General features: G+C 36.9%; 1 protein-coding gene across 1 annotated transcript in view; it reads right to left on the bottom strand.

The window, feature by feature from the left end:
• Positions 1-10,790: 10,790 nt before the first annotated feature.
• HNMT (histamine N-methyltransferase) overlaps positions 10,791-27,183 on the bottom strand; it is a 40,245-nt gene continuing 23,852 nt past the window's right edge. The window contains exons 3-6 of the mRNA XM_063112297.1: positions 23,484-23,591; positions 22,322-22,452; positions 19,851-19,944; positions 10,791-11,512 (exon numbers count right to left, since the gene is read on the bottom strand). Coding sequence (XP_062968367.1) covers positions 11,157-11,512; positions 19,851-19,944; positions 22,322-22,452; positions 23,484-23,591 — 689 coding nt within the window. The 3' untranslated portion in view covers positions 10,791-11,156. The remainder of the gene's footprint in view (positions 11,513-19,850; positions 19,945-22,321; positions 22,453-23,483; positions 23,592-27,183) is intronic.

Here is a 27,183-nt window from a genome sequence, read left to right as displayed (position 1 = left end):
ACTGTAGTTATCTACAATCCCATTTGTAGGTAATTAAGAAAGATTGAAGATTGTATAACCAGTGGGTCATTGTAGTGGATTGAATTATGTCTGCCCCAAACCCCCTGAAGCTTGAATTGTGTCCCCCAAGTGTTATGTAGTAGAAACTTAGCCCGCACTATGACTGTTAAGAGGGAGGGAAATCCTATTATGGTAATTGAAAGTTGGGGCCTTGAAGAAGTGATTAGATTGTAGGACCATGCTGTAGTGAATGGATTAAAACTGGTGGTCATGGGTGTGGTTCTGGGGACTTTAAAAGAAGAGAGAGGGGAGTGTTTCTCTCTGCTCTCTTCTCTGCCATTTCACAATGTGATACCCTGCATCACTGTTGCCACCACAAAGACCCTCACCAGATATGTTCCCTAGACTTTGGACTTCCCAGTCTCTGAAACTGTAAGCAATAAATTTTTTTTTTTTTTTTTTTTTTTTTATAGAATACTCAGTTCTGTGTATTTTGTTAGAAGCAACAGAAACGGACTAAGACAGTCACGTAATGCAGAAAGCACTTTCTGGTCCTGCTGGCATCCATCTCCTTGGCTGAGAAATGTCACAGACTGGTAAAGCTTGCCTCCAAGCCAAAGGAACATCTATTAACACAGTTTCAAATTTACATCTGCTTCTCAAATGCTCCTCTCCCTTCAGTCATGTTTTCCCACTGCTCCATGTAAATTCTTCTATTTTCAAATTATTGATCTGAAGGGGATGGAAGTAAGGGTCTTGCACAAAAAGAAAAATGACTTCGCATATGCTGTTGCCTCAAATGCCTGACATTTGCAGTTAGCTGTTACCCTTCTAAAAATTAAATAATGTCCTTTTAAGGCACAAAACTGGAACTGTTACAAATTCTGATTTTTAAATAGCCATAGGTATTCTGGGCTGGATCTAAACATTTTTCTTGGTGGGAAATTATTATGTCTTACAGATATCTTCAATACTATTATGCTCAAGCCAGCAGACCTCTGTTCTTTTTGATTGGAAAATGTAAATCATACTTAAGAATTGTTTCAAAAAAAGTCTTGAGCTGAGTTCTTGGATGCAAAGTTGCAGGTCACGGCAGATTCTGAGAGTTGAGTTACAGCTCACTGAAAATCAGGCGTTTAAAATTGAAGCACTGACAAACCTTCAAGCCAGGGCAGCACAAACGGCACCTTGATAATTTATAGTCTACAGGCAGCTCTTGGGTTTATTATCACAATGACAAATGCACTGTCATTGTTAATAGGATATTTCCCAGCAAGGACTTCTTGTTATGCAAGCCAGGTTCGGTATGTCATGCAGCATGATAGCAATAAAGTCTACAAGAATTTGTAATGAACTTCAATTACTAATAGATTATGGTTAATGGGAAATATGTGCAGTAAAGATATGGGTTTTTATATGCGCCTTCTGGTATTCTATGAGGCAGTGATTTATGCTACAATTTATGTTAACATTTTCCACTACGAAAGGGCTCAATTTGGTAGAAAGCCACTTCATCCATAACAAATATTTAAGATAATTCTGCACATAATATAAATGAAGGTAGAAAATTAGATAATCTATTTAATTTTAGCATTTTTATTTTTTACTGAAAATGGAGACTTTTTCTTTTCTGAGTAGTAACATTGGTTAAAAATTCTTCCTATAAAACAAAAGCATGAGATTTTTTTTTTTTTTTTTTTGACCGGTAAGGGGATCGCAACCCTCGGCTTGGTGTCGTGCGCACCACGCTCAGCCAGTGAGCGTACTGGCCATCCCTATAAAGGATCCAAACCCAGGGCCTCTGCGCTACCAGCACTGCACTCTCCCAAGTGAGCCACAGAGCCAGCCCAAACGCATGAGATATATTGATGTCTCTGTGTTAAATGTAACATCTTGTGTGCTAATTTCTTTGTTTAACTTCCTTCCGTAATTAAAGACCCTGTTAAATTTGATATATACTGTTGTCTTGCTTATGCAACTATTATTTTAAATTAAGAAAATCCACAAGTATTCATGTTAAATTAAGATAAATTTGTAATCCACATCACATTTCCTCTCACTGTAAAGATCAACAGCTGTAATATAAATGTGGAAGTGCATATATAAATGATTTATGTGTATGTGTGTGCATACATACCTAAATGTACACACACACACACACACACACACGGCCTATATACTTATATACCCATTGACAAAAATAGTTCAGTTCCATGAATTCTGCTACATTATTTTTTAAAGAATTGATCTCTTTATAGATTTCCTCCTTCGTATCCTGTATAGTTTTGCTCAGTTCCTTGTGTCATCTAAAAAAATTGAAAAACACTAACCACAACTTAGCCAAACACATTGAAAAAATGCAATAAAATTAAATTACCAAAATGAAGCAATTCACTAAAAGATTTTGAGTTACATTGTTGAGAATTTAAAATTATAAAAATAAAGCAATCACAATCTCGGGAACCCATCAAATGCATTTTTACATCTATAAAATGTGTGTGTGTATGTGTGTGAGAAATAGCTAAGATGATTTATAAAAGGCACTTTAACTCAGAAAATGTGTTTTTATGTTCTTCTTTTCTTTCAATCCCTGAACTCATGTTTTTACATATGTTCTTGTAGTGGACTGGATTATGTCCCCACAAACCTCACTAAAGCTTGAATGGTGTCCCCCAAGTTTAATGTATTAGAAACAGCCTCCACTGTGACTGTTAGGAGGGTGGGAAATCAAATTACGGTAATTGAAAGGTGAGGCCTCAAAGAGGTGATTAGATTGCAGGGCTGTACTGTAGTGAATGGATTAAAAATGTTGGTCAGGGGTGTGTTTCTGAGGGCTTTAAAAAGAGAGTGAATGAAGAGGTTAGTGTCTGCTCTCTCTGCTTCCACCATCTTGCAATGTGAGACCCCTGGATCACTGTCACAACCACCAGATGGATTTTGGACTTAACAGCCTCAGAAACTGTAAGAAATAAGTTTCATTCTCTTATAAATCACCCAGTTCCATATATTTTGTTATAAGCAACAGAAACAGACTAAAACAGTCCTGTATGATATCTTGCAAATGGAGGCTACAGGCACAATGACCACCTATACACTCACCTACTTACTACTTACTTAAATAACCTTTGAACTGTAGTTTTTCTCTAAATGATCATGGCTTTCAGAATCAATTACTGGCCTTACTGCCTAAGAATTAAATATTTGCACCTTGTAGGGTGACAAATCTAGAAGAGATCCAGCTTTGTCACTTCTTAGCATAGACTGTGTGCAAGGCTATCTAAATTTATCAAACCTCAGAGTCTTCATCTGAAAAATGACAATAATTAATGAAGTCTGGCTTTTTATCATGAACATTAAATGAAATTACTGTCAAGAATTTTGTGTAGTGCCTGGGACATTCATTGTAGATAGCATTACTATTCTTATTTGCAGCACTTAAGGAAGTACTGGTTTAGGGAGGTCATTGAATAATTTCATGTTTCTGTAAGTATTACTATTGATTGTTATTACAATATTCCACACAAGGTTAAATATCTTGTAGGTCTGGAGGCTCTGGTCAGCCAGAGAATCACCTGGTCGATTCATAAAGACAGATTCCTAGGCCGCACACATGGGTTGGATTTAGGATAGAACCAAGAAATTTGCATATCTTAAAAAAATCTCTCAGGTGATTCTGTAGCGCACTGAAATTTTAGAACGGTACACAGACACCATTCACAGAATCCATAAATGTTCATATCTCTATATTTTGTTGAAATATAACTAAATACCTTGATGAATGACTAAGTCATCCGTTGGGTATTTGACACCATGCAGATTAAATATCTAGTATCCAGGTGACTGATAAAATGGGTACACTTCTCTATTTGGAAAATTTTTTTTTTTTTCCTCAAGAAATAGTCATCCACTTTCCTAGTCCCAAAACAACCCGTGTTGTATTTTCTAAAGTTTTTTTCTTATTTTCAAATATTCCATTTGGCCTCCTTTACAGATTAGAAAAAAGATTCTGAAAAAGGTGGGAAAGACTTGGGTCAGATTAACTTACTGTGGTAGTTAAGGCGTGGGTTTCAGCTGCTATTACTCCCCAAACGTTAACATTTTCCATGTGAGATAGAATGCTATTTCTCTCTTGTAACAGTCAGAGGGTAGGTTGTCCACCCCTCACATGGCAGCTCTGCTCCCTAGGTCCAGGGACCCGGCTTTCCTACCTTGTGGCCCTGCGTTTCCCAGGGTATTGCCGCCCTTGTCTGCATGGTGTGAGACAGCCCACTGCCACGTCCACGGTCCAGCATGCAGGAAGCGGAAGGGAATTTTAGCTCTTTCTTTCTCAGCAGGTCCCACAGATTGGGTTACTTTTTCTCACATCCCATTCGCTAGAACTTGTCATATGATTATATCTAACTCCAAGGCAGTATGAGAAATGTAGTCCTCATCTGGGCAGCCGTGTACCTAGCTGTAAGTGTAGATATTCTATTGCCACAGAAGGAGGGACAGCGGCTAGCAGGAGACAGCAGCAGCCTCTGCCACGTTACCTCACACCTCTGTGGCCAGCTGCAGCTACCCAGGGCTTACCATTTGCTATTAAAATGTCTCTTGTTACATGTCCTCACTCATAAATGGGAACTAAAAAATAAATAAATAAATAAACAGAAACAAACAAACAAACAACAATCACAATAATACCTTGAACTTTCAGAAGGGGAGAGCAGAACTGTGGTTACTAGATCAGGGAAAAGGGGAGGGGGAGAGAGAGGAGCAAGAAATTGTTTAATGGACACAAAATAACGAGTTAGGAAAAATAAGTTCGATTGATTTCCAGTCAAGCTAGGCAGCTATAATTAATACTAACACTGTACGTTATCAAATGGATAGAAAATAGAAGATCAAATGTCTTCAACACAATGAAGTGATAAAGTTTTTGTAATGATGATTATGCTAATTATCCTGATGTGATCATCACACATTGTACACAGGTGTTGATATTCAACTCCGTTGCCTACATATATGTACATTCAATTACGGTTCAATGATAAAAAAAAGAAATTCTCTTGTTATGAATGCTCGATAACTGAGGATATGTTTACACAGGATCAAAATAATAGATCAATTCATTGGGATTGTCCTCTCCTGCCCAAGAGACCAGGCCACAGTCCTACAGGTGCCGATGTTTGAAGATAAAATATTGTTGGGCCAAAATTGATCAAGTCAAGTAGGTGCTATCTTCATACTAGAGTCACCAGATGAGATCAGTCCCTGGGAAATGGAGTGAAAATTCAGAAGATAGGAAATAGCTCCTATATGAAACCTGAAGAGGAGAGAAAGGGACAGAGAATCAACAAGGGTCAAAATTAAAAGTAACAAGATGTAGTGGTTATGAACATGGTCTCTGGGGTTAATTTGTGTGGATTGGTATTCTGCCTCCACTAGATGTGATAACGTGGAGACATTATATAAGCAATTTAAACTTCAGTTTCCTTTTTTGTGAAATTGGAATAAAAATAGTAACTAACTCTGTCATGAACTTGTAATATGGATTAGATTATGTAATGCATTCACTTAATATAGTGCCTGACACATAATAAGCCCTCAATAAATATTAACTATGAGTATTATTAATGTGGAGTCCTTAAAATTCTCTGTGGTTTGTTTTATTTTGCAAAGACTCTTCCTCCATAATTAACTCTATTTCAAGACAGAACTTTATAAATTACAGAAACCCAAGAAAATGGAGGGAAGGAGCCAAGCCAAAGCAGCTTTTCTTCCCCATTCTGAGAGCACACACATGGGAAACCCATGTGTTGCCAACTTTGCCCAAACAAATCCATCCCATGAGGCTTCTCCTGGAGCAGTAAGTCCTGGCTAATTTCCTTGTCCCACTTTCTGGATAACTTTTATACAATAAGAAAGAAGTCCAAACTTCTCACAATCAGCCTTGGAGAAATAGGAAACCTAACAAAAATAATAAACAAACCACAAGGACTGTAAGGCACCTCCCATTAAAAGCTATTGTGGGGTAGATGAAGCTCTTGGAAAATGTAACAAAACAGCAGCAATAGCTTGACAAATAAGCTAAGGCTGCAATGTGCTTATGCTGATAATGAGTATCATGGAACAACTGCCTCTTCTACAAAATCCTGGGATTTATGTCCAGTCTGCCTGCACTGAAAACTAGAGAATTAACTCATGAAGCCCATACATCAACACATGTGGAAAAAGGAATCAAGGTCTAGAAATGAAATTAGCATGAAATTAGTTAGCTGTAGGACATAAATAGAGGTAATGACATTTGCCTGTGTCTTATGAATCAAATGTCTTTGGAGAACTCACCGAGCTTGGACTGCAGCTGATGACCCCTGTGATTTATTTCAACATTTTCTATCCTAGGCAGGTTGTTTGCAAAGTCCTTCAAGTATCATTAAGACAAATCAAGAAACACAGATAATTCTTCAAGAGAAGAATATGATCATGGGAAGACACTGCTTACACAGAATGTCCACAATGTGTCACTACAGCCTCCAGAACAATGCCTCACTGTATTTATTAATCCATTGCTACAGAGATTACAGTGATCTGACATGGAACCCTAATGAATTTTTGGCATGCTCGGAAATTGTGACTGCCATTGCCCAGGGATCCTCTTAAATCAACCCCCCTCTTATCCCAGTTGCCTTTTCATGGTGTATATCACATTGAGAAATGGAGTACATGATCCGTAGCTTTAACTACCCTGCATTAGTCGATCTCATACTATGGATGCGTATTGCACAGTGTATGAATCATATGGGAGCTAGGATATGGTGACAGACAATGTAAACATGAAGTTGGTAATGCCTGGAACCTGAGAAGAAAAGAGGCTGAGAAATATAAAGAAAAGTCAAAGCAACTGGATAGGACAACCCAGGTGTTTGTGATTAGCTTAAAACAAACTTACTAATGAAGTGTGGAGTTTAGAAAGAATTTAATTTCATTTTTCAAGGAGGTGATTTTTTTTTTTTTTCATATTACTCTTTGATACTCTGATTACTGCTTCTTCCCTTCTGTAATCGGATCCCCTTCTGTTTATAGATGGACATTTGGGGGCAAAGACAGTTTAGTTCCATTTAATCTTACTCTGCATTTAACATAAATGAAGACCATTAAGTTTAATGTGCCCAATATATAGATGCACGGCAATGAAGTCAGCAACTATGGGTCTAGCTTAATTCCAGTTACTGACTTGCTTTGAGAGCAGGGCTAAGCTATTTAACTTATCAGTAAATCAGTTTCCTCAACTGCAAAATGGGATAACAGCTAATCTTGCTAACTCGTTAAGTAAGAATCAAAAGAGATCTTACATGTTGTTCTAAATAGGATATTTGGGAAGCAAAAGGCAGACTCCCACAAGGATACCTCCAAGAAATGGGTATGTATTTTCATGATAGACATAGACGGAACTGGAAAAGGCCAGGAACCTTCTTTGAGTTAGCTCATCTCCCATTCAAAGGACATATGGTTTTATTCTGCTGTCATCTCTCATTCTCTCTGCAATTCTACTCCGTTCCTCTCCTTCACATTGTGGCACTGTACTGAGGTCTTCCACATGTGTCTCACATGCCACTTGACTTAAACCCATCACATAACTTTCTGCTCAGCTACTACAGAAAGCCACCGAGGCTCCGTACTGTTCTTCAGGTATGTCAAGCTCATTCCCACATCGGGGCCCTTGTCTGTACTTCCTTCTTCTTCAGACGCTCTTCACCCAGCTCTCTGCATGGCTTGCTCCTTCACTCCATTTACATCTCTGTTCAAATCTCACCTTTTTAAGGGGCCTTCCCTGACTACTCTACATAATAGTACAACCTCTGGGACCTTTTTCCCCTTATTTACTTTTGTTCTCTTAATAGTGCCTATCGCTCTCTGACATATGGTTATATTTTGTCTATTTAACCCTTTAGAAATCAGGTGACTGAGGTCAGAAACTTTTTTTCCCCTGCAGTAGCATCTTTGCTTAGAATAATCCTCACATCTAAGACGTATTCAGTAAATATTGGTTGAATGTATATTTTATGAATGAGTGAATGAATGCCCAACTGCCCCAGATTTGTAATTCCAAATTTGTCAGAGGAAAATTTAATGGATCTATTTCATATTTTTCAAGAGAGACTGCTCCAATCAGTTACCGACTGATCCATGAGGTACCATTCATGTGTCAGCTGCCACCCCTTGGTCTAATCAGACAGGGTTGAGATGGCACCATTCACACAGTACAGAGCATAAGCACTTAGAGCGTCAGGGGCTAAGGAAGGCAGATCCCTTAGAGTGGGGCTTGAGTGGCCCAGCCCTGATGGTACTGTGGACTTCTTGGAGCACCAGCTTAGCTCTGATAGATGCAGAGGCGCCACAAACCTTTGCCCAAGAATCTCAAGGTTGGAAACTAGGTTGACTCCTCCAGATACCAGCTCTCTGAACTCAGTCATAGCAGTCCTCAGTCTTGAATTTTTTATTTACTTGGGATTTTATATTGAATTTCTATAAGCACCTAATAATAAACATAGTTAATATTTTTGAGTATTTCCTATGAGTCTGGCACTTTATGAGCATATTTACATAGCTTAACTCCTGGAATTTTCATGACTATCCTCTGAGGTAGGTACTATGATTCTTTTCACTTTGCACATGATGAAATGTGAGAATACAGAGAAAATAAGTTTCCTGAGGTCACTTGGTGAGTAATTAATACAACCATTATTTAAACCCAGGAAGTCTGGATCTGCAGCTCCATCTAACAAGGCTATTTGTATCCATTTTTTCCACTGTGAGACTTAGTAAGAAGTCCTTATTTTCTTAGAAATAACATGTTGAGGTAAACACATATAAATATGCTTTTAAAACAAAAAAATTGTACGTGTAAAATATTCCTATTAAATAAAGATTTGAAGTACATTAAATGTACATTTGGGTCTGTGCAGTTTCACAAGCTTAAGATCTAGTGTGCTGCATGATCTTTGCATGTCTAACTGGCAAGTATTCATGGGGATTTTTCTCTTAAAAAAGGCTTGTGTGTTCATATTACATTAAACTAAAGGAGGTGAAAATTTATGAATTCATATATTTTATAGTAAAGGCTTTTATAGAAATGAGAAAAAGGCTATATTTATAAACACCAATTTATAGACTACTGTTCTTTTCTATCTTTAAGTATATTAGTTTTATTTTTCTTTGCTTTTGTACATGTGGCTTTTACAAAAAAGATACATAATTTGATCTGTAGAGTCTTGATTTCTATCTTTTTGCTGAAATTGTTCAAGGTCATAATGGCCCCATATCCATCAATCATGTGGGCCTCACATATTTCCTCTGTCAGTAGTACATATCAGTATGATGGCTCAGTGTTCATAGTCAGGAATTGATTGTATTACTGTCATTTCATTTGTTGGAACTTATAATTCAAGAGAAATGAATAGAGTTGTCTGAGAAAAGAGAGCAAGGTAAGTCAGTTTTAGTTATTATGAACAACAAAACTTGGTAATTTGTTAGTGTAAATAGGTTCTCTGAGCCAGTGCACTCCCTGGGGATGATCTAGGGGGTTAGGGAGGGGAATTAACTCTTTTAAGTGACTATGCTCCAGCATTTAGTGGTAGTCCCGTAACGTGAAAAAGTGAATACAACACTGAGTTGAAGGCTTCCTCACCGGGAGGATAAGGGTTCATGAGCTATGTAGTAAACCTTACTTGCATTCTTTTTCTGATAGGGAGTAGTAATTACTTAAAAAAATCACTTGTTAATCATTAAATTACTTAATTATTCACTTATCTAAAGGAAAGTACTGCTTTTATAAAAATGATAGAGCCCTATTATTAAAAATAAAATAAGGAACATACAATAAGTTTTCAAAATTCCCCTGAAATTGTACTGTCCAACGATGACTCCTGGACTTAGAGGAGGACTTAGCGCAACATGAGGAACTATAAAGTATCACAATGTAATCAAGGGCTGGCCCCGTGGCTCACTCGGGTGAGTGCAGCACTGGGAGTGCCGAGGCCATGGGTTCGGATCCTATTATGGGAATGGCCGGTGCACTCACTGGCTGAGCGTGGTGCGGAAACACCGTGCCAAGGGTTGCGATCCCCTTACTGGTCAAAAAAAACCCCAAACAAACAAAAAACACACTCAAGATTTTCTAGAGACTTAGTAAATGGTAAAAGGTGTATTTTAAGTTACTGGAGGTTTTTGTTTTTTGGTAAATTTAAAAATACCTTCTTGCTATTATTTTTGGGGGAAAAACCAGCTTGTTCTCAATTCCACTCTTATACAAATTTCAAACATATTAAATATTTCATTTTTTAAAAAAGTGATACTATAAAATTATTATGATAACATGCTAGTACTAACGTATTTCAAAAAGTTCATGGAGAAACAGAATTAAAAGATAATATGAATCTTTCCATGAACTTTTTTGAAGTATGCTTGCATTTTAAAACCTTGGTTTCAGAAGGCTTTTTTAAATGTGTCAGAAAAAAGCCTAAATTTGGCTGTGTAAAGTAGAAAACCTTCAGTATATCAAAAAGAAACAAAATACTATTAAATCATAGATAAAAGTACAAGAGAAAGCAAGATAGAAAGAAATAACAACACATGACAAAGTTAATTTTGTAATATTCTAAAAGTACTTACTCTTAATAAGCAAAAAATAAGATAGAAACTACAATAAAATAATGTACGAAGACAAATACTTCTTCACAAAAGAGGAAAAACCAATAAATATAGTTTCTTAGTGTTCGAAGTATCAATAAGAATGCACTTCACTAGAATTTAAAGAATCCATAGCATATATTTTATTAGAATTCTAGGAAATTCCAATACAATCAGCAAATGGAAAGGATTTTATTGTCAATAACCCAGGGAAACTCATTTGTCTCATTTTTCCAGCTTATGTGGTGTTTAGCCTCTCATGGTCTCTCTACCTGCAAGAGGACAGAATAAGACCAACAGTATCCCACATGATTCTACATGGAAGTCCAAGAATGTCTTGGAATTTTCCAGATTTCATATATGATATGATGCTCTATCTACGTTGATTTTTAATTTTAATATAGAAATAAATTTGTAATTTTAATATAGAAACGAATGAGCGACATTGTTTAGAATACAATTTTTGAATACACTCTTGTGTATAGTTATGCCTGAACCACTATGAAACTCAGAGTATTATTAAAAAGAACCTTCCCCTCTTTCTTAAAACTAAATTCAGGCTCTTGTAGATCTTTCATAATTTCTGCTTTGAGATCAGGTGGTGCTGTTGTGCTAAAGTTGCAGGTTTCAGTCAAAAAATCCCAAAGCAGGTCTCCATTTTCATTACCATCAATAAAACAGTCAGATATGTCCATGGTAGACAGAAGGTCATAACATTCATACTTAATGCCCAGGTTGTCCAGCATCTGAGTGAGATCACACGATGTGACATACTGGCAGAGGTCATCCAGGGGAAGGCGGGATCCATACTTTTTCCACAGCTTGTCCCAGCCACTGTTTCCTGTGCAACAGAACAAAATTCGGGCTTTCATTTATTCTTTCTTTCATTTACCTTCTGCCTGATGCTTGGAATAAAGCAATGAAGAAAGTAATATTCTTGCCGCTTGTGGAGCTCACAATTCAAGGAGTATGAGGGGGATGGAGAAAATTAAATAAGTATATATATCTTATGTCAGATGGTAATAAATGCTCATCAAAGTAAGGGTTAGGGAGGGCCAAAGAGTTGGATGGGCTGCTATTTTATCTAGGGTGGTCACAGAGAGTCTCTCTATTAATGTGATATTTGAGCAGAGACCTGATAGCAAGCCACGTAGACATCAGAGAGAAGACTACTCCATGTCAACAGAAGAGCACTGGCAAAGGACAAGAAGCGGGAATGGGATTGGCATGTTTAGCAACCAGCCGGGGGCCAAGCCCTGGCAATTGCTGGCAGCGATGGCAATGTCAGCTGCCACTCTCAGGCTGCCACCACTTTACGGGCTTCTCCCTGGGGGAGCACAGATGGAGAACGGAGGATGCCAGGCTATTGCGTGGAGTGGAGGAGCCAAGAGCAGCCTCCTCCACCCGCATGGAGGCAAGAAACAGAGCACACCTGGGTCCTAGGCAAGGAGCGCACAAAAAATATGACTTCCTTGGGGATGGCCCACCACAGCCACCACCAAAGCCATGGCTGCTGCAAAGGTGGCTCGATGCCTCTGCGGTAGCCACAGCTACCATGCAGATGGCCCACTGGACACTGGACTGCAGTGACACATGGAGAGATACCAGCAGAAACAGGAAAAAGAAGATGTCTCTCCCCTCAAAGCCCACTCCAGCATAATAGAAGAAGCAACTGCTCTACCATGTCCCTGTTTTACTTCTGATTTTGGTGATTTCTGTCTTCTCTCTTTTTTTCTTGGTCAGTCTACACAAAGGTTTGCAAGTTTTGTTGATGCATTTAAAGAATCAAAAAAAAAAAAAAAAGACTTAAGCAGTCTATAAACCACCATTGAAATAATATTTTAATCAAACATTAACTTTACATAATTCTTTTAGGGTATAATAATCTTTATACATAGTGTAACTTGTTAAATATGTAACTATCATTCATTTTCTTTGGCAGACTATGTTCTGGGAGATTGAAATCACACTCAAAACTCATTTCACATTATCATCTAAGTTTTCCTTACTTTATTTCTTTTCTACATCTCTGATGACAGTTTTGAATTTTCCAAATCAGAGAGTTAAGAACATTCTTGTTTTCAAGAGTTCATCATAAATACATTTCTATATTATTAAATAAAATAACTCCCATGTTTATTGCAGCTCTATTTACAATAGCCAGGTGATGGAACCAACCTAAATGTCCATCAGTGGATGACTGGATAAGGAAATTGTGGTATATATACACAGTGGAATATTACTCAGCCATAAAAAAGAATGAAATTCTACCATTTGCAACAAAATGTATGAGCCTGGAGAAAATTATCCTAAGTGAAACAACCCAGGTATGGAAAGAGAAATACCACATATTCTCACTCATAACTGGGAGTTGAATCCATAAATAAACAAATGAAAAATAATGAGAGACAGAGAGGAAGAAAGAAACAACAATCACAGTAATAGAAAACTAGACATGGAAAAGGGGAGGGAAGGGGCTCGTGAGGAACTGGTCAACGGACACAAAGAATGACTGTGTATTGTAATGAGGAATAAGCTAATTATACTAGTCTAGCCACCACACGTTGTACATAATTACTGAAATCAACATTGTACCCAGCATGTATGTATAATAAAAAATAAATTAAATTAAATTTTAAAAATTTTTTAAAAGTGGAGTACAGAGAGGGCATGGTATTAGAATTCTTTCTGAAGGTTTTCAAACTATGCACTGTCCCTGTCCCCACACTCCATTTCTTGCCAGTAGAGCTCAAAGCTCAGAGACCACTACTTTGGAAAAACATAGACTTGGGTTTGATTTCTGGCACTTACTAGTTTGGGCAAGGTGATTGACCTCTAAGCCTCAGTCTCCTTGTCCATAAAATAGTGACAGTAATAACACCCACATCATGGGATTGTCACAAGGATTAAAAGGGATCATGTGCAAAAAGCATTTAACACGATGCTTGGCATGTAGCAAAGTGCTCAATCAGTGTTAGCTATTATTATTAGGAAAGACTGACTATGGAACAGAATTGAGAATATATTTCTTTATCCAGTATTTTTCATTTGAAACAGAGAAAGCTCTTAAGTCTTTATTATAAGTTGTTTACCATTATAAGGTGATCTTAGAAAACTCTGTAGTGCCAGTTTTATTTGGTATATTTTTCAATGAAGTGAAACCATGAATTAAAACAACAACAACAACAGCAACAAAAAACCAGCCAGGAAGCCAGCAAGAGTGGAATTGAGTGAGCAAGAGAATAAGAGGGAGAGTGGAAAGAGATGACATTGGATGGGGGTGGGGGAGAGGATGAGGTGCTAGATCCTGTGCAGCCAGATGGGAAAGCACTGCAGTGCAGTCTAATAGAACTTTCTGGACTGATGGACATGTTCTATATCTGTGTTGTCTAATGTGGTAGCCATTCACCACCTGTGGCTATTAACCATTTGGAGTGTGGCTAGTGTGACTGAGAAACTCAATTTTAAGTATTATTTCATTTTAATTAATTTCAATTTCAACTTCAATAGACAAATGTGGCTTCTGTATCGCACGGCATGACATTAGAGTGACCTAATTTACATTTTAATAAGGTCACTCTGGCTACGCAGATGAGAATAGACTATAAGGGTACATGGACAGTAGCGGGGACAATGGCAAGGAGGCTACTGAAGTCACTTGGATGATATATGATGGTAACTTAAACCACTGAGCTGGGAGGCAAAGAGAAGGGGTTTTTATGTATTGTGCTCCTAGATCCAAAGAGGTGTGCCAACAATTTGGATATAGGGTGTGAACAGAAGAAAAGAGTCACTGATGACCCCAATGGTCTTTCCCTGAGCACCTGAAAAGGTAGTATTGCCACTACTGCAGATGGCAAGACTGAGGAAGGAGTAGTTTTAAATGTATCATCAGGCACCTGGTTTTGGAAATATAAATTTGAGATACCTATTGGACATTCGGATGCTGATAGGAGGAAGGCAGTTGCTTACGTTAGTCTGGAGTTCAGAGGAGAAGCTCTAAGAGTAAAAATTAAAAAATGGAAAGAAAGAGCACAGTAAATAAATAATTTACTGAAACCAAACACAGGGTGGCCTCTCATGCCTATTCACCACTTATAAGATTCTGCCTTTGGACTGCCAGTAACTAGGTTAATTTCTACAAATGTTTCCACAGCTTTAGAAGATATATTAGTAATGTCTGTTGTATTTAATTTTAAATCCAGCCCATCACAGAAGCTAAGAGATGCATGATCTGAGGGAGAGAGACTTAGGCTGAACCTTCTTCAGACACTTCATGAATGAGATGATGAGGCTTGTTATTTAATCGCTTAGATCCTCAGTTTCCTCATCTGTAAAATGGGGATTGCTATACTTACCTCCAATGCAATCACAAGTATTAAATGAGATAATTTAAGTGAATCATTGCACAATGGTAAGCATGCAGCAGATGCGTAATAAGTGCTTATAAAATAAATGAATTAGTTTGCTGGTGTATTTCCACTGGTTGTAATTTTGAGACTGTAAAAAAGCAAACCTGCTGTTCATAAATCTGTAATAATCACAATGAGCTTCTATTGATGAGCTTTCTAATATATGCATGTAACATACACAGTCAGTATGGTACAGTAATTAAGAGCATAGCCTCTAAAACCTGACTGCCTGAATATGAAGCCCGGCTTTCTCTGTTACTGGCTTTATGAACCCGTACCTCCCCTTCATCATCTGTAAAACAGGGATGATAATACAATCTATTCATAGAATTGCTCTAAATATGAAGTGAGTTAATAAAGTAAAGGCACTAAGAACTATGACTGGCATATGGAAAAGCTGCTGAAGTGTTAGGTCAAGGCAATATAAGACAGAAACCTACATGTTATATGTGCTTCCAGGATTAAAAGTAAAAATTTCAATGTCTTGAGCTTTATTGGCCCCCGCAATCTTCTTTATCAGGTAATGAAAGTAATCGACTCTCCAGAAAAGTACACCAACAATACAAACAGTTCTGCATATAATTATAGAATGCTCTAAACCCTTGGCCCCCGTCCATGTATTGTGCTAAATTCCCAGATTTAACTCAACACAAGAGACTATCCAAGAAAGTTATCAGTAAATAATAAATAGCTTAGAGAACTGATGTTCTACTATTATTTCAGAAGAGAGAGGGGGATAACTGCAGGATATAGGAGAAGGTGGAATTGAAATGAAGCAAAAAATAAATAAAATCTCAATTCAATGAAAAAAATGAGGGTCGTGAGTATGTATTAAAAAATCTTTCTTTCCAAAGTCAGCAGATTGTCTTCCTAAATAAAAGTTTGCCTCCGAACAAGACTTTACAAGAAAATAAGCAAGTCAGTGGTTGAAGAGAGGCTCTGTTGTCATTATCATTATTTTTCTAACCTGGCAGACAAAAAGAACTAAACACTAATGCAGAAAATGTGCTGGTGTCAAAGCTGTTCCTTGGTGCCATTTCTGAGCTGAGCAATTATGCACTTTCTGACTGAGGCATTATCATAATGCCTCTCGGTGGGCACAACATATGCTGTTACTTTTGTCTTCAACATGATATAAACCAGTTGGGTTTTTTTTCCCCCACTGTATTAAAAATAACACACAGTGAGTTGCCTCCTTCCTTAGCCAGGTAAGGAGAGAATGGACAGAAAATTGCAGTGATCTACTTCTGGTTCATCTCCCTTAACCAGATAGGTTGCCTTTAACTTAGCAACTCTCCCAACCGATCCCTGGCTACAGCATCTGCAGAAAAACATGCCACTGACATCATTTTTGTGTGGGATATATCTCATCTAAAAAACAAAATCCTGATTGCGATGGTTGTAGAAAAAAGTTTAAAATAAATTTTAAAAATCCACCTCTCTTGTTCTTATTACTCTTCCTTTTTATCTCCAAATCAAATCTTTCATCTTCATATTCAGGAATTTCTGCTAGTTATTCCTAAATGGATATTCACTGAGCTGGACTAGCTCTTAGGAGCACAGAAAAAAGGTTCTTTTCCCTCAAGCAACATGTATTCCAATAGGCTGACCTGTAAATGTCATCATTTAATTCCAATTTCAATTTTTCTTTCTTTTCCAATAGTTTTACTTGCTTTTGTCTGGTTATTTCCATGTGCCATGGGTGTGCATATGCATACCTTCTTTTTGAGCCATTTATTCCTATTTACTAAATCCATCTGCAAATCTCCAGAACTTTCTATGTTCTCTGATTTCATGTCTATTATGTAGTCAGTTTTAGCCAAAATATATTCTCTTTTTGGGATGGATGTTCACAGTTAATTTTAATTCTGATATCATAAGAACAAAAAACAAAGCCCAAAAAATTATTCAGTTTAATTCAAACACATTTACTGAGTATTTTCCATGTGCCAAAGGCTTTACAAAGATCTGGGAATAGAGATGAGAGGCAGAGATCCTGCTCTCAACAAATTCTCCTGAAACTCCCTTCATGCCTTGGACAGGAAACTTAGCACATTGCTGAAGGTGTTTACATGTCTGAATCCTCCAGTAGATTAGGAGCCTTTCAAAAGCAGAGGAAAAGTGATGTCTAGGAACAGTATCTATTAACAATGTTTTCCTCTTTGGAACAATTGTCTCCTATGCTGTAAGCAATAATAAAGAATTGTGAGCTGCATATTGAGAAAATGGATAAAATATTTCCACCATCAAACTATATTAATTTAAGTTTTTGATTCAAAGTCCTTTTTTAAAAAGCTAACTGATTTTGAGTCTTTACTCCCTTTTTTGATTTTCCCCATGTATATTTGCATAGTATATGTATTATGTATGTATTCACATAGTACATATGAACAACATATACAGATAGATGTAATAAAATATATAGGTTTGAGTATCCAGAAATAGGCCTTGTATAAACTAAGATTCAGACCAAGTCTGCACAGCTAAGAAGTGCCTCAGTGCTCTTGCTCTAAGTGTCATCAGACATGCCACTGGCTTTGTTTTGGTTTTCCAATTTCCTGATGCCAATTAGCCATGGATTGTATCAGTTCATTCATGATGTAACAGAATACTATATCTGTAAGGGCACTCAGTCAATTCTCATTTGCTTGCAGACTACTTATGCCCTTTTCTAAATCTTAGGCTGACTTTTTCTTATTGGTAGATACATACTTATAGAATGCTTCCTCCTAGCACCCGAATATTTAACTTCTGAAAATATTTTAGAACAAACTGAACATAAATAGGAGACTGGATTCATTACATATCTTCTGGATGAATTACTATTACAGTCTGCAATATTTTTTCTGTATTACTGATGCAGAAGAATAGACTGCCTACAATGTTGACAACTAAGTTTACTTTTCTATTTCTAAATGCAGTATAAAGTGCTTTAGCCAAGTGTCCTCAATTTAGAGAGAGGTTAGTAGAAAAGATCCAGTTTACATAACTCCTTCTAAATGGGAAGCCAGACCTCTCCCACATAAATGAGTATTTTTAAGTAAGCAGAGATAAAAATAGTATATCCAACTGTTCCCTTCAAGAGGAGGTCATGTAGAGAAGTTCTGTATTGCCAAACTTCCACATAAGTTCAAGCTCAAGATTACAGGCAACAACCATGTTTGCCATCTTTAAATCTATTCCTCATCTTTAAAAACAAACTAATTTTGTGACATACGGTTTTTGAGTATGAGGTCTGCTATAAGCTTAGGAAGATAGATAATGTTGTATATTTAAAATTAACCCAAAAGCACTGGGTGGGCAACTCATAAAGACCACTGAATGAAAGAAGTAATGAACAAATGACATCAGCAGTGTCAATGCTTCCTTTTCTAATGTTCTTATGTTCTCTGTGTGGTACTTACTATATCCCTGGAAACAGCATCACATGATCAAATGCCTTCTTTGAAAAATAAAATATCTCCTCAGCATCTGGGAAATGCAAATCAAAACCACACTGAAATACCATCTAACCCCTGTTAGGATGGCTAAAATCCAAAAGACCCTGAACGATAAATGCTGGTGAGGTTGCGGAGAAAAAGGAACTCTCATTCATTGTTGGTGGGACTGCAAAATGGTGCAGCCTCTATGGAAAATGGTATGGAGGTTCCTCAAACAATTGCAGATAGATCTACCATACGACCCAGCTATCCCACTGTTGGGAATATACCCAGAGGAATGGAAATCATCAAGTCGAAGGTATACCTGTTCCCCAATGTTCATCGCAGCACTCTTTACAATAGCCAAGAGTTGGAACCAGCCCAAATGTCCATCATCAGATGAGTGGATACAGAAAATGTGGTACATCTACACAATGGAATACTACTCAGCTATAAAAACGAATGAAATACTGCCATTTGCAACAACATGGATGGACCTTGAGAGAATTATATTAAGTGAAACAAATCAGGCACAGAAAGAGAAATACCACATGTTCTCACTTATTGGTGGGAGCTAAAAATTAATATATAAATTCACACACACACACACACACAAAAAATAACCGGGGGGTTGGGGGAAGAAGATATAACAACCACAATTACTTGAAGTTGATATGACAAGCAAACAGAAAGGACATTGTTGGGGGAGGGGGGAGGGAGGAGGGAGGGAGGTTTTGGTGATGGGGAGTAATAATCAGCCACAATGTATATCGACAAAATAAAATTTTAAAAAAAATAAATAAATAAAAGAAAAATAAAATATCTTCCCAAAACAAAGCAAAAGCATCACTTTTGATAGGTATTTGAGAAAAGCTACAATAAGCAACGGCTAATTGCTAATGGCTCTAGTAATGCAAATTAACCATATATGATGGCATTCCAAATATTTAAACTTTTATTTGCTTATTAATAAACATCACAGAGGGAAAAGTGACACTTAAGCAACATAAAATAAGTAAATACACATTTACTATTTTTAGTCTCATTTTAAAACTCCTATTAGTTGAATTTACTCTAAGTTATATAAAAATAATTCATATATAGAAGACAAAGACATATTTTCCCATGAGAAAGGAGTAAACAGACGTTTAATTCCACCACACCTGCTAAATTGAGAGCTGTTGTGAATGACTTTCCTGATAGCATGAAAATTAATTGACTTTGATCAGAGACCAAGGCAAGAATTTCATAACAAAGACAAAATATACCAGCTTTCTTCAAACACATAAATCCATGCATACATATGCTATTGCTGTTTTAAAAGTCAGGCTGAATGAAAATAACTTACCTGACACAAGAACAGTGAGAATCATAGCATTAGTAGCTAAGAGACTATGGAAGAATTTCAGGGTAGCTGGGATGTCTCTTACATAATACAGCATCTAGAAAGAACGGAAAAGAAAAATGAGACACTTCTCTAAGTTGAAGTCTTTGTTGCTTGGACTAGATACTCACTAGAAAGTTCGACTTTCAAGTTGCATGGATTTTTGTCCAACAAAACACTTAAGAAATATAAAGATTAACGATGTTATACAGAGAGAGAAAACAATAATGTGAAAAAATATTTGGGGAAAAGGAAAACTACAGTATTTGCTCAGCTAGAGCCAAATAGTTTTAAATTTACTCTTCTGGCTTCCTCAACACAGACATTTATAGCTGGAGACACTTAGTCTCCATTCCACATGGGAACATTGATCCTGTGCCTATTCTATATTTTGTGAATTGTAGTTCTTCCGGGAAAAGCTGTCACCATAAAAACAGACCCCATTTCATGGAACGTTGCTTTAAAATTAAGCCTTTCGCACTAGCTTCTCCATATGCTCACAGATGCTTTTTTTAAATACAAAAAAAATGTAATGGGCTCTGATGTTGAAAGATTCTCTAGGAAATTGGACTGGATAAAGCATGCATGAGGTTACATGCTTGCTCACAAGGTGTTAGGCCCACCTATTTTTAATCATTCTGGACCAATCTTTAGTGAAGTATAGGCCCTTCCACCTAATAGAAAGAGTTTGGAATTATGCATTGGCATTGGAAAATTTTTCCTAATGGCTTTATCTTTGGAATCCACTCTCACAGATGCCTCCTTTCTTATATCTCATCTTCATAACTCTTGGACTAGAATTCAATATTCCTTGCAGCATGCCCATAACGTAATTAATCAAATAAAGGCAAAAAACTTAAGCTATGTCTCTTTCACATAAGTGAATGAAATAAAATGGACCTGCCCATGGCCCATGCTGCCTAAGGGACCATATCTGGTATCATGTCATTCCATGTTGTCCACCTCAGGGACTAGAGAAAGGTGCCCAAATACAGCTAATCAATAAGAGGGCTAACAATCTATGACATAACCTGGCTAAAAAAGAGGAGGTGGGCCATAGCAGGTGCCTTGGATTTTTATCTAGGAGACACTGAGATTCTCTGTGCTGACACTGAATATCAAGTTGGAAAGAGGTCAGGAGAGTGTTAAGACTATAAGCAGCAGTGATGAGACAGAGACACAGCACAGAAAAGTGCAGAGGAAACACAGGGAGAAAGAGGAATAGAATAGTGATGCAGAAGGAAGCAGAGCTGCTGTAAGAAAGAAAGCACAAACATGGACATTTTGAGAAAAATAAGAGAAAGAAGCTCATCCCTGAAGCCACAGCATTCTATAACCCAGAGAAGAATGGAATCCAGTGCACAAGTGGAGGGATTGGGTTTTGATAAGAGGAGGCCTTTGTAATTAGATGGAAGAAGAGGATGCACACAAGTGCAGCTACTTTTGCAAGTTTAGAGGGCGGAAGTTGACTTTTCAACCAAAGGTTCCTATTTTCTCTATACAGTATGAAGTGAGGCCATAAGCTGGGAATGAGTGGTCAGGAGAGGTTACAGAAAAAGTAAAGAGAAAGGAAAGTTATGAAATAGTTATGTGAGGATGTGAGAGAGCAAGTCTGATAATAGAGAAACATCCTAGGCTTGTTGGGCAATGTTAAGTACTCCCTTATACATAAAAAATTTTATCAGTTAAGGGAGCAGAGATGTAGTATTGCTTGGATATGTCAACCTTAGAGTCATTTCTTCTTTTGATTTCTTGTAAGTTTTTTCCTTTAGGGTGACTATGGTGTTTGTTGTTAATTGAGTGGTATTTCTAAAAATATGCACATCTCCCAATGGTAGCCAACTTCCAAAGTCTATCCCTTTTGCTAACCAGAAATATCAGTGATTCCTGGAAGTCTAGCCCCATGCCATCTATTTAATAGTCACCCCCTTTCCAAGAAATACATGAGTTAGTCTGTCAGTGCTGGACAAAGGAAAAAAACTTTACTGATCTGAAGCATCACTTAACCTATCCCTTCTGCCACGTATGCACTAGCCAGGCCACCTACAGAAGGCAAAAGCAAGAGGATTCAGAAAAATCTCTGGGACATTGGTCCGTTAGAGCAACTGGAGAACTGTGTGGGATATTTTAACACTCTGTTGTCCTCAAATCTACATATAAACTTTTGATGCTAGAAACATTAATTAAGCCAACATCTCTAAAAAATCGATAACTGTAGAGGTATTTTTAGTACAGAAAACTGGTTTTTTGAATGTTAAAGAGAATCTTAGTGTTATCAACATCTTTATCCTCAATTTGGACAGACAATGCTCACTTGTAAAATTAGAAATAGAAGATTTTCATTTTTCTTACAAAACTTAGAATATTAGGTACTCTTCCTACATATTTCTGAAAAATCTCCTTTCTGAACATAAATTATAATAAATATTTCTTACCTGAATCATATGAATAAAGTCCCACTTTTGAAGCTCATTTTTCTCCATCACTCTATTTTGATATTCAGATGATGTCTCCTTATGCCAAGCAAACTTTATGTTCTCGAGGTTTGATGTCTTGGCTACAAGCTCTAAAATACAGAGAAGAGGTGGCACACCATCAATTTTAATTGCAAACGTGGAACCCATTTCCATTTAGAATTTTAATGCAATCAGTGTTATATACATAACAGATATAAAGCATATTTTTCTTTTTTACATAGCTCTGGGAGACCAGAGAGTTCATTCTGCTTTTTTTCTAGTATTACATAAAATTAGAGGTGAAAAGAAGAGTCAAGAGGAAATAATTATAAGAACCCTGAGCAGATAGGTTATATTATCTTACTGTGAATGGGGATTCAACTGGGGAATCTTGTCAAAGAAAGTTCATGTGAAACAGGTGATATGGTTATGTAACTCAAGAATAGGGAAACCACAGCATGGGGGCTATACCTGGTCTGCCACCATATTTTTGTATGGACCACAAGCTAAAAACATATATGTTCTACTTCATAACTTGAGGCCTCTGTTATTCATGTTTCATTCCATTTTTAAATGGTTGAAAAAAATCAAAAGGAGGATTAATATTTCATATGTGAGAATGATACAAAATTCACATTTCAGTGTTACAAATAAAGTTTTATTGGAACACGCCCATGCTCATGAGTTTATGTATTGTCTACAGCTGCCTTTGGGCCACAATGGCAGAACTGATTAGCTGTGACAGAGACTGGCATTCAAAGTCTAAAATATTTACTATTTGGCCCTTTTTAGTAAAAGTTTCCTGACTCCTGCCATAACCTACTAAGCATAAGCTCTTTAAAGATTCTGTTTAAATATTTCTGAGTGAATAAATGACTTTGTCCCTAAGAATAAACATCAAAACTAATAGTTGATGATGACTGGGAAATGGATAAACAGTCAATAGAAAAGGAGTCTAATTATTCACTGTTCACACTCTGAGATGTTTAGTCATGCCTGCCAAGAATTAATTAGGTTCTTCTCCCAATAAGTTTACAAAGAGCATACCATAGTAATTATGTTATTAATCATTTAAGGAAAAAATCTGAGCTGATGTCTTTGGAGATAGAACTTGGCATATGGCACTATGGGTTACAGGTACCTTTGTACTTGGTGATTTGTTCAGCACTCGGTTCAACAACCTCATTGTTAATATGTACTCCTGGGTATTGAGCCTGGACTTTGGAGAGAATGTGAAGATCAATTTCACCTAGAAGATAAACAGTACAACAGGTCAAATCATTCCAGAAAGAAATGATTAAGAACAATTTGAGCTGATTTATTTTCTGCCTTATCTTTACTAGGAAAGCCTACCATAAATAAAGAATAATGCTCAACTGTCACCCTGCCACTATGCCTGTGATACAGAACAGCTAGGTTTTAAGTAAGAATAATAATGTGATCTGAGGAGGGCTATGAATGCCATTCATTCATTTATATAACATTGATTTAATATCTATCACTGTATTTCATTAAATCAAAGGTGCCACTGATTGTAGGAGGCAATCAACATTTATTTTTATTTCCTTAAGTCAGAAAAAAACACTGTTAATTATAATTTTAAGGTTTTTATCAACTGGAAGACATAACTTAATATCAAAGATATTAAAGTATGAAAAAATGATAAAATAAGTTAGGCCAGAAGAATACCAAAAAAAAGTCAGATTGAAAAAAAGATACAAACGTATGTCAGGTACAAGAAAAGGTGAAAAAAAGTCTGTCACACTTCTGTCCTGAGAAACACTCTTGTCTAGTGTAAGAGAGAGACACGGAAATAACCCTGGCTGGATTGGCCAAGGTGGGAAGAGAGAGCATACAGGAGAAGAGGCCACAGTGATGAGAGCTTCACAGAGATCACTCTCGAGCTCCATCTCTCAGGGTAAGTGGGAGTTAGCCCAGAGACTTCGGGGAAGTGAGGGATAGCAGGTAGAGGGGACAGGATGCCAGAGGCATGAAGTCAGCAAGTAGAAGAGTTTACATGCAGCTATCAGCAGTTCAGAGTTCATAGTGTTGTGCAAGGCAGAGCCTCCAAGCGAGAGATGATCCCAGAGAGGTAAAGGAGAGATTATGAGCAGAATGGATATTTATTCATTAATTCATTCATCAACTATTAATTTACCATTTGCCAGGCGCTGCACCAGGCTCTAGAAAATGATGATAAAAAGAGTGGGTAGATCCCTGTCCTGATGGAAATTCAGCCTGTACATGATAGTGTAAGAGAGATGGTGGTAAGCCAAATGGACTTGACTTCCGAAACTGTCTTCTCCACTTACTAGGTGTGTATGACCTTGGGCAGTTTGCTTTGCCTCCTCAAGTTTCATTTTCCTCATCAGAAAAATTAAAATAATAATAGTACCTAATTTATTAGTCATGAGGGTTAAATGAGGTAATGCATATAAAGCGCAGTGCAAAATAAAGTTTGCACTAAATGTTAGTTGTTAATTATTTTTATTACTGCCATTGAGTCCCTCTTTTTAAAAAATATATCTCTTCTCTTTCTATTGCTGATTCCTCCAACTGAAGTTCTGCTCTTTTATTCAATTATGTTGACTTTCATTAAAATGGAAATACCTCCTGGCAAGATTAGCATATGAAAATGATGTTAGTCTTTAACGTTTAGGCATAAATGACATTCACAGAATCTTTCCAATGTTAAACATGGAAGGCAGCCTAAGTATAGGTCATGAGACTGGGGGGTCTGGAAGGAAGAATGAGATGAGAAAGATAAACAAGAACAGAAGAGACGAGTCTAGGAAAAGAGGGCAGTCACATGGCATAATGAGAGCCCCCCAGCACTAGTGATAGGAGACAGTGTGTGGGTGGGAGGAGGAGGGTGGGAAGGAAGCTGAAATGAGGGAGGAAGCAGCTTATGCGACAACTTTCTCCAAAGCCGGCCCTACTTATGTGAAATCTTTTATTCCTTCTCTAGTAACTACGCTGCTATTTATTGATCACCTAGTATTTGCCAAACACCGTTCTAGGCACTTTCCTAGAACACCTCGCTTAATCCTGACAGCAAGCTCCAAGATATTATTGCCAACTGGATAAAGTGATTTGAGTTTTTTTAACACTCAGGGGATATTGATATGTCTAAAGTTGAAGGTTCATCTGTCTAAATCTAAACTGTTTGTCCTTCTAAATACTTCATACCAAGAAATAGACACCAAATACTAAAAGGACATGAAAAGTCTTCTCTCCAGCAACTATATTTTTGAAGGAAAAAATAAAATAAATAAGGCAAAAGACTGATAAGAATAGTTGTGGGCTAATGAGAAATAGAGAAATTCCAGCTTACTCCAAAGACAGAAGCCAAAAGTTCTGTTCTTGCCTCTCTCAGCCTAGCCATACATTTTAAATAAAAGATCAACAATTATCAGGAGCCCAAATTCAACATTTTGAGAGTGATAATTGAAATGCAATCATTTCCCTTTGTGGCTTGATGAGCTCTACTTCTTCTGAGATGGATCTGGATATTTCAGATCTTCCCAAGTGGCAGAATGTATTTAGCACAGCCCAGGGCATGTTCAGAGCCAGGCAGTCCCTCCTCTGAGGGCACTGATGGAGAACACAATGCTAGAATTGCAGCTAACATGTGGAAACCATGGGTTTATGTAACAGTAAATAGTTTTTTTTTAAAAAAAGAACTATTTCAAATAGACCAGTATAAAACAAACATCTTCAATACAGACTATTTCAAAAACTATAATAATTTTAATTCTTTTACCTCCAACTCCATTTTCCAACTCTCATTCTCAAAGGTATCCTAGATTGGACAATAAATAACACCACTATGTTCACAAGGCACTTATTTTCTGCACTATTTTTCTTTTTTATAATAGACTTTAAATTTCTTACTATTATATATATATAAGAGCTAATAGAGTCTATTATCAATAACTATATCTATCTATATCTACCTATATCTATATATGCATATATATGTGTGTATTTGTATGTGTATGAGTATATATATATATAAATATATGTATAGATACATGTGTATAGATACATGTGCATATATATATATATCCATAAGATATAAATACACAAAACATATCCTGCATTGCTTCTTAATATCTCTCAGAAATAGGAGACATGTATTTTAAAAAATAACTTACATCCAGGATAGTTAACACATTGCAGAAGAATAAAGATGGAGGATTGATACTACCTGACTCCTAGATTTACTATAAAGCTACAGTAATGAAGACAGTATGATATTGGCAAAAGAATAGACAAACAGATCAATAAAACAGAATAGAGAGCCCAGCAATAGATACATATAAATACAGTCAACTGATCTTTGATAAGGGAACAAAGGCAATACAATGGAGCAAAGACAGTCTTTTCAACAAATGGTCCTGGAACAACTAGACACCCCTACATTCAAAAAAATAAATTTTAACACAGACCTTATGCCCTTAACAAAAATTAACTCAAAGTGGATAACAGACCTAAGTGTAAAGTGCAAGAGTGTAAAACTTGTAGAATATAACATAGGAGAAAACCTAGGTGACAACACCAAAGACATGATCTATGCAAGAAATAACTGATAAGCTGGACTTCATTAAAATTAAAAATTTCTGCTCTGTGAAAGACAGTGTCAAGAGAATGAGAAGATAAGTCCCAGACTGAGAGAAATGTTTCAAAGAACACATCAGATAAAGGACTGTTATCTAAAATATATAAGGAACTTTTAAAACCGAATAATAGGAAAACAAGCAGCACAATTTAAAAATGGACCAAATACCTTAACAGAGACCCAAGAAGATACACATGTGGCAAATAAGTATATGAAAAGA

The sequence above is a fragment of the Cynocephalus volans genome, chromosome 1, assembly GCF_027409185.1.
Source record: "Cynocephalus volans isolate mCynVol1 chromosome 1, mCynVol1.pri, whole genome shotgun sequence".
NCBI lineage: Eukaryota > Metazoa > Chordata > Mammalia > Dermoptera > Cynocephalidae > Cynocephalus > Cynocephalus volans.
Note: the sequence above shows the minus strand (reverse complement) of the source record. Positions and strands in the feature narration are given on the sequence as shown.